Source organism: Coptis chinensis, chromosome 8 (genome assembly GCF_015680905.1).
Source record: "Coptis chinensis isolate HL-2020 chromosome 8, ASM1568090v1, whole genome shotgun sequence".
Classification (NCBI taxonomy): domain Eukaryota; kingdom Viridiplantae; phylum Streptophyta; class Magnoliopsida; order Ranunculales; family Ranunculaceae; genus Coptis; species Coptis chinensis.
The window spans coordinates 20,878,389-20,887,345 of record NC_141463.1 but is presented as its reverse complement, the minus strand read 5'-3'; the positions used below and the strand labels follow the sequence as shown (position 1 = coordinate 20,887,345).

The 8,957-nt window shown below is 38.7% G+C and overlaps 1 protein-coding gene across 1 annotated transcript; it reads right to left on the bottom strand.

Moving 5' to 3' along the window:
- Positions 1-322: 322 nt before the first annotated feature.
- LOC147480467 (ABC transporter B family member 19-like) lies at positions 323-8,345 on the bottom strand. The gene is made up of 10 exons (XM_086577564.1): positions 7,862-8,345; positions 7,725-7,779; positions 7,377-7,552; positions 6,798-6,998; positions 6,447-6,706; positions 5,978-6,294; positions 5,675-5,898; positions 4,383-5,202; positions 3,894-4,135; positions 323-1,852 (listed from the first exon to the last, which is right to left on the bottom strand). Exons 1-10 carry the CDS (start codon positions 8,123-8,125, stop codon positions 644-646), a joined length of 3,768 nt encoding a protein of 1,255 aa, XP_086433690.1. The 5' UTR covers positions 8,126-8,345; the 3' UTR covers positions 323-643.
- Positions 8,346-8,957: the final 612 nt, after the last annotated feature.

Here is an 8,957-nt window from a genome sequence, read left to right as displayed (position 1 = left end):
TATGGACCTACAAATATGGGCTCACTACAGCTATAGGCTTTCTTGTTTTAGTCTTGCACAATGCACCATGCCATACAGTTAACTCTATTATTTCAGGCAAAGCAAGAACTTTCTCGTTATGAACAGTAGGAATCTATAATCATCAGTATATCTGGATAGATAAAACATGTTTCATTATTAAAGAAAATAAGTGAGTCTTTTTTCCTGTTTGACTGGCCAGCTTCTTGTCGGCCTTTAGTCCTGAGAAATAAGTCAAATAACATTATCTGAATTAGAAAAGAGCATACAGATGAGATGAAACAATATTTAATACTCCCTTAAATATCTAAAATGATAGTTTATTCAATTTTGCTTTGCCTTTATTTCTTAAATAAAGGTAACTGAATGAAAAGAAGAAAAAGCTAACTCAAACAGACAATCACACAATCATCTTCGTGGTACAACATATCTACTAGACTACTATGATATAAATAATATTAGGTTCTCCACTGGGAATGGATCATCCTGGGATAGACTACAGCAAAAGAGAACCAGCACATCCTCATATCTACAACCATTATATTTTTGTCGGGAAAAAAAAAGAAGGATAAAAAGACTAGTGAGACCCAGATATCATACAATCAAAAAGACGACACTGGACCTATCAAATGTGATGGTTTTGCAGCTGCAAAAGCCGTGAGTATGCACTGTCAGCTCGGCTGACCAATTCAGCATGGCTGCCTTGTTCTACAATGTGCCCATCTTGCACTACACCAATGCTGTCCACCCCTCTTATGGTCGATAACCTATGGGCCACAAGCACCGTTGTCCGTCCCTTCATCAGCCTCTCAAGGGCTTCTTGTAGAACGCATTCAGACTCGGCATCGAGTGCACTAGTTGCCTCATCCAGCAGCAGTATTGCTGGTCCTTTGAGGACTGCCCTTGCGATTGCAATCCTTTGCTTTTGTCCACCTGAAAGCTGGACTCCTCTCTCCCCTACTGGAGTCTTGTATCCATTCGGTAATGCACTCACAAAGCCATGCACATTAGCTGCACGAGCAGCCTCAATCACCTCTGCCTCTGTGGCTCCATCCTTTCCATAAGCAATGTTCTCGAAAATGCTGGCAGCAAATAGGGCTGGCTCTTGTTGCACTAACCCTATCTTGAGTCGGAGAGACTTTAAGTTCAACCTCCGAATGTCCTTCCCATCGATCATAACCTTCCCAACCACTGGATCATAGAACCGCTCAATTAGTGCGATTATTGAGCTCTTTCCAGACCCACTGGCACCTACAAGTGCTTGGCTCTGCCCAGAGCGGATTCTGAGGTTAAAATCTCTAAACACGGAAACCTCGGGACGTAGCGGGTAGGCAAAGTCAACATGTCGCAATTCAATGTCACCACGTATTGACTCCAACACCTCAGCGTCTGGATCATCAGGATCAATCTTTGTAGATCGATCAAGGATTGAAAAAACGGAACTGACAGCTTCACCACCTCGAATGATCTCAGGAGCAAGGCTAACAGTCTCTGCAACAGAGTTGGCAGTAATCACAAGCACTACAAATACTTGGATGACCTTGGAGAAAGTGGAGGTGCCTTTGCTCACAAGGTGTGCGCCATACCATAGGATCAGAGCCTCTGATGCGTACAGTGCAAGTTGGGAAATACCAAAGAGGATGCCAGCAGACTGGCTGCGATGAAGACTTCTAAGTTGTGGAATGCGGAGCTCATGGCTGAAGAGTGAGAGGATCTTCTCTTGAGCATTGAAAGCAGCTACAGTGCGAATGTTACTCACTCCTTCCCCAGCAATCATGCTGGTCTTTGCATGAGCCTTCGCCGTGTCTCCGGCGAACCCCTTCAGAGAAAGTTGCTGTTTGATACACATAAAAACAGTAATGATTGTCATTATAATGACACATGAAATTGTGAAAGCACTCAAATGTAGTAATCAGGTCAACTGTTAGTGTCCCATCCCAATAACAGGGCCAGGTTGTTCGCTAAGAAATTTAAATCACGGACGATAATAAAGAACTTTGTTTCTCTATCAATTAAAAGATCATAATAAAGATCTTACTAATGACATTCTATGAACACTTCAAAACATGTAATTTAAGCCGATAAAGCCAATAACAGTTATTACTAGTTCGTCTACGAGGTAAACTAGATTGGGCCGATTAATTTATTAGAAACACGTACCTATTGGATGCTCCTTATAAATCTCATTGAAAAATAGTAAAAAGTATGTAAACAAAAAGGTATTAAGTAATATGAGTATGTTGGCTAGAACAAATATTGATTACGTAATAACAACACCTATGCAATTACGTGCTGCTGATCTAAGAGATCAGCTGGCACATTATATTGTGCAAATTTATGTTAAGGTTCTCCTCAGTTTAATTTCAAGAGGATGAGGCATATAAATTCAAAAATCAACCCAGGACCCTGAGAGAACATAATATTTGGTTTGGACTACACCAGATTGAACTCTTGATACAGTAAACCATGGATTTTCTATGCCTTAACAAATGATTCTCCATACACATAGCAACTAATCCAAAATAATGTTCATTCGATTACCATCCCTTAAAAATAAACAAATCTCTTAAAAATAAACATTGGACATGAAAGTTAAGTTACCGGATTAACAACTAATTTTGAGTTTTAGAATATCAAATTTTGAGAAAAAAAATCAATATTATTAGGTAGTATATATATATATATATAATTTTGAGTTTTAGAATATCAAATTTTGAGAAAAAAAATCAATATTATTAGGTAGTATATATATATATATATATATACCTTAATGCAATAGGAAAATCTTTTTTTTTTCTATAATTATGCAACAAGAAAATGTAATGGGAACATATACACTAAAAGGACATGACCTGCCAATAAGAGAAGAAAATGAAAATAATGAACCAAAAGGACAGGTGTGTCTGCCATAAAAAACAATGTGGTCATTTTCACTATTAGAAAGTGACTGTACCTTGGAGTGCGTGTGTGTCTGTGTCATACTGTAATGAAAACACCTTGTGCAAGTTAGAATTTACTGAGCTTTTCCCAGAAACACAACTCTGTCTAAGCAGGACAGGCATGCCTGACACATTTAGAAAAGAAAACAGCACTGCAGCAAACGAAATATATAAAATCCAGAAAGACTAGAGTGAGGTATCACGGGCGAGAATCTCTCCCTCCCTTGTCAGTAAATAAGTAAGAAAAAAGAGTAAAAGCCCATGCACATGATTTTCTGAAAATAGTGAAGTCTTATCCAAGTCTCCACTCTACAGCCTACACCTCACAGAAAATTACATTTCACTATGCTGCTGCAGGTTGAGTTTCAATTGCCAAAATAACAAACAGACCGAGAATGAGATTAAAATTGTTGAAGTCATGCACCCCCAGTTTTGACCTTTGAAGGAAGAAAAATTAACAAATGGAGTTAAGTGCCTCGAGAATACAGAAAAGAACATATAATAAAGCTACTGTGGAGGTGGGAATCTTTTCTACTACAGTCTGTTGATCAATATTCTGTTATTAGTTTATTCTTTCTCTTGTTACTAAATTCAATAGTTAATGCTGTTTACAAGGTGATTGCACGTGCAATACAGTACTTACTCCCAGGTAAAGCCACCTGAGATTTGGGTATTTTATAAGTGCTCGGGAACAGTGTCGGATTCCAAAGATCCAAATGAGATGCTGGGAGCTGACATTTATGTTTATAGCTAATTAAATACCAAAAGCTTTTTCTCATAAATTCCATTGTTTTTGAACTAAAATGCTTCTCCCATAAGGTGAACTCGTCGCAATGGAGCCGTGGATGATGCATAATGTGTTAGTACGTGTGTAATTAACAGACCCTCATTACTATAATGATTTTAACAAAAACAGCCTCTAATAAGTTGGATTACCTGGGCGAAATTGGCGATGACTAGAAGAGGGAAGGTTCCCAATATGAGCAAAGAGACCCTCCATTCAATTATGAAGGCAACTATAAATGATGTGAGTAATGAAGTCATATTCTGAAGTATCACAGAAATCCTTTCAGCAATGGCTGACTTCACATCAGCAGCATCTGTAGCTAGGCGAGCAGCTACAAGACTTGAATTGTTCTCTTCCTCATCGAACCATCCAACTTCATTCCTTAGGATTGCTGAAAAATAGTACTTGCAAAATGAATATAATTCTCATTGACAGAGACAATACTTTCAATATAGGTAATGCTAGTAAATATAGGCAATGCTAATTGGAATGCCCTGCTTAGGGTTCTACACATGCGCTGACAATAAGGTACTGCTATTGACTGATTAGGCTCAAATAGTAGGCTCACTACTTTCTTTAGACCAGTTGGATTACTGTGTAGCATAAAGGCATTAGAAAATCAGTGATTAAGAATGTACCTGCAAGCATCATCCTCCTCACTCTAGTTGTAAGATTTTCGCCCATGATACTAAAGAAGTAATGTTGCATAAGATATGCACCTACTGCATAAAGCCCTGCACCAATATATATGAACACAAACTCCTTTGTTTTCCTCTCCATTGCAGAAGGGTCTCTGTAGTAGAAAACCTCAATCATATTGCTCATAACAATCGCAAAGGTCGGACCGATAAATCCTGAAAGAACCGATCCAACAGCCCCCATGATCGAATAAGGCCATTCGGGTGCATTCATCTTAAGAAGCCGGAAGAAGTAACCTTTAGGCGCTGGAACCTTACGCCCAATGTCAGCATTCGAGATCATTTCCAATCGACCGTCAGCCCCAGTGCTATACTGATAGCTCAAGTTCCTTAAACTACCAGACCGGAGGCTCAAGGACTTAGTAGAAAGAGAATGGCTTAGACGAGTTGAGCGTGAGTGGTGTGCCGAAGGGGTGCCTAAATCTTTGTTTTTTACCATCTCCTGGAATTTAATTAAGGAGGCATAAGCCCCAGATCTAGCAATCAACTCTTCATGGGATCCAGTCTCAACAACTTGGCCTTGCTGGATAACAAAAATTGTGTCAACATTTCTTATGGTGGAAAGGCGATGAGCAACAACTATGGTTGTTCTGCCAACCATAAGGCGGTCTAGAGCCTCCTGGACAATACTCTCAGAGCTTGCATCAAGGGCACTAGTCGCTTCGTCAAGGAGGAGAACTTTGGGATTTTTCAACATAGCCCTGGCAATGGCAATTCTTTGCTTCTGGCCACCAGATAGTTGGACTCCTCGTTCTCCCACCTGGATCAGTTTATAATTTAAAATAGATGCATGGTCAGAAATGGTTGCATTTCCCTTGCCTCCAGAATACATTTTGACAGTAACAAATATAATTGTGGGAAAATATATAACTATTAAACACCTCAAGTTTATAAATGATGACAAAAGAGATTGCCTTTATACATTTGTAATCCATTTCTTGTTATCGATGCCACAGAATACCTTTCAAAAACATGAATCATTGTTAAGGAAGGGGATAAGCTAAGCTTCAACAATTGTACAGTTATGAGGCTAAATACCACATTATTCTATCATTTTAACCACACCAAAAAAAATTCAAAAGAACATTGTCATGAACAACAAGTGGCTCTACGTAAACTAGATGTCTTCGATTTCTTCACCTTAATGAGCTAGCTGTGTTTTGTCTCTCTTCAACAATAAAATGAATATTCAATTGAAGAAAAATAAGTATGCTCAGAAATACATGACTTACCTGCGTATTATATCCACTGGGAAGCAGAGAAATAAAGCTATGTGCATTTGCAGCAGTAGTAGCAGCTTCTACTTCCACCACAGTTGCATCAGGTTTTCCATAGAGTATGTTTTCCAGTATGGTAGTGGCAAAGAGTGCTGGTTCTTGATTCACCAAACCTGTCTGATTACGTAACCAGTTTAGTTGCACTGTCTTTATGTCAACATTGTCCAACAGAACCTGCCCTGCAATGCCAAAGATGTAAAAAATATGAGTTCAACCGTCACTGAGAGACAAACCATCCACATGACATAAAGAGCTTACCCTGATTAGGATCATAGAATCTTTCAATCAAAGATACAACAGTGCTCTTTCCTGAGCCACTACCTCCAACCACAGCAACCGATTTCCCCGCAGGAAAAGAAATTGAGAAGTCTCTCAAGATGATGACATCCGGCCGTGATGGGTAGCTGAAAGTCACATCTTTGAATTCAATATCTCCCTTGACATCCGTCAAACATTTCGCTCCAGAGAGATCCTGAACTATAGATGGTTTCTGCTCGATAATCTCCATTAGCTTGTATCCTGCTGCTTTGCCTTTGCTAAATGCCCCAAGATTAGAAAATGACTGTCCCAAGCTTCTGCAGTAGATAAATAATACACAATAAGAACCATTAAATTTGGGAATTAGATCGAAACAGACCTTATAATGACCACGAATGGGTGTCCTCATCAGACTGATTTTTCTTTTAAATCTATAAATTCAGATTGACTTGCTGATTTGTGATCTTACATGCCACCGACAATAGCAGAGAAAATAGCTGTAAAAGCCTTGCCTCCATCTGTCTGGCCATTCCTGATAAAAACTCCAGCGTACCAGAATACCAGTGCCCACGACATGCATGCAATGCCATATGTACAACCAATTCCAAGTCCTTTGGCAATTCCAGCCTTGTATCCAAGCTTCAATGTGTTTGATATTGCATCTGAGTATGAATTGAGAGTTTCAGTCTCTCCTACATACGAGTAAACTGTTCGAACTTGTGCAACAGCCTGTGCAAGCACCAACCAATTAAGATTTCTTGAATATTCTACACAACGTATTGCGCTATGAATAATCACTAATTGGAGTAAACCTATTTACCTGCTCAGCAATTATGCCTGCATTGGCGTAAGACTCTCGGCTCTTTGAAGTAAGACCAGTAAGAGTATATGCATATAAGCCCCCAGCAAAAGCAATTCCAGGAATCACAGCTATACTCAATAATGCCAATCTCCATGCCGATACGAAACCAACCACTAACCCCGCCAAAAAGGTCGAAAGATAGTGGATAAAACTTCCTACCTGGAACAATCCAACGATCACAATGTACAGACCTAATTATTTCACAATCTTCTATTTATTTTTTTCTTTATCAGATTTGTTCAGACAGTTCCCTGGTGCTAATTTAAGCCAGCATGAGATATGTGGAAACTAGACATTCCACACAACACATCTAGCATCCAGTTCATTTTAACATTAATGTGCTAACATGCGCCAATACTCAAGAATCATGCACTGCCTTCACATTAAAGGCAAATTCAATGTCACAGCCACAAATATAGACTAGATTCCTTGTGGGGTTGAAATCATTTGAAGATTAGACCAAAATAAATCCAATAGTTTTTTTTTTTTTTTTTTTTTGTGGGGTGAATAAAGAGGTGATGGAGATACATATCTAACCTTCTCACTTATAGCATCTTGAACAAGAAGAGTATCTGTAGATACACTAAACACTATATCTCCTGTTCTTGCATCTGTATCATAAAACCCAACATCTTGTTTCAATACTGCCTCTAAATACTTCTTCCTCAATGTACTCACTTGTCTCTCTCCTGTATACATCCAACAAGCTATCTCTGCACATCCAATAAAACCACCTGTCACATTCCTACTAATAGAGTATATGATCTCTAATCACGTGTAACTGATACCAAACGGCCTCATTACCCAATATAAGTTCGTATCATATCGGCCGATACACCCATAAGTTACACTAAAAAGAAGAAGATGGGCAGAAACATTTCGAACCTGCGTAAGACGAGAAGCAAACGACAATACCGAGATAGACGAAATATAAAGCATACTGCAATGAACACAAAACAAACAATGTAAGAAAAGAGATGAAGTCAATATACTGAATAAGAAAGATGACAACAACTACAAACCTTGGAAACTTGATGAGTCATTTGATTTAAATCAGATTGGTTTTTACCAAAACCATTAACCATTTCACCAAAAAGAAGAAAAAACACTGGCATAGCTGAACCATGAACGAAAGCACCAATACTTCCACCAAGCATTAGTAAGTAATCATATTTATCTGCAAATGAGAATAGTTTGTAAAATGGTAAACTGTTTTCTTTTTGCTTCTTCATTTTGTTCTCTGGTTCAGTTACTACTTCTTTTTGTTGTTCTACTGTTTCTGCCATTGATAAAAATGTCAAGTGTCAAGTGAAGATTTTTTAGTGTGTGTTTTTCTCGTACTGTGTTCACGTGTTAATGAAGTTTTGAGACGAGAGCTTGTTTCTTTTTTTGTTTTATTGTCTTCGGTTTAGGAAAGTGAGTTGAGATAACTGAGTTTACTGACAGTGTCGGATCGGTTTATTGGTTCAAGGTGAGAGAGAGAGTGGAGTGGAGTGGACTTTGGTCAAAGAAGACGAGAGTTGATGTAGAGTTATTTATAGGAGAAAAATTTGAAGATGTGGACAGTGGACTTGAGGAGTAAGTTATGATATTAACCGGGGTAAAACAACAAGTGGATAATTACTGTAGTCACTGTGTATACTGACTTACAGACTACGGCGTGTACGTAAGCAATTTGTCGTTTGTGCAGTGAGAAATGGGGACCGATGTCAAAGTGATGACAAGCTGAACCAAGGGCCAGAGGGTGGGGTGTGGTGGAGCCGTGGAGTGGTAAAGCCGAAAAGGTGTGATTGTGAACTGAGAATTTTCAATTATGAAATGAAAACGAAGATGATCCCTATAAAACTCATGTTGATGAAGTGATGTATATAAGTCACAAAAGATGAGAATGTACGTTGATTGTACAAAGAATAATTGGATCATTTGCATTGTGATTTTGCATGATGCAAACTTATTTCTTAATAACAGTAACCCATGTTCGAAGGGCCTTTGGCACTTGTTGGTGCACCGACAACGCTATGATTGCCAGAGCCAAGAATTATATATGTTGCCTTGGGCTGAGATGAGCCTCATGAGCTGTTGAAGTATGATGAAATGTGATGACATGAATCTGGTTAA

Excerpts from the sequence above, each read along its gene's own strand:
- LOC147480467 (XM_086577564.1), bottom strand. The coding sequence starts at position 8,125 with ATGGCAGAAACAGTAGAACAACAAAAAGAAGTAGTAACTGAACCAGAG. Across the intron at positions 7,780-7,861 it reads TGACTCATCAAGTTTCCAAG|TATGCTTTATATTTCGTCTA; the intron begins GTTTGTAGTTGT and ends TGTTCATTGCAG. Across the intron at positions 6,707-6,797 it reads CAGGCATAATTGCTGAGCAG|GCTGTTGCACAAGTTCGAAC; the intron begins GTAAATAGGTTT and ends GTGCTTGCACAG.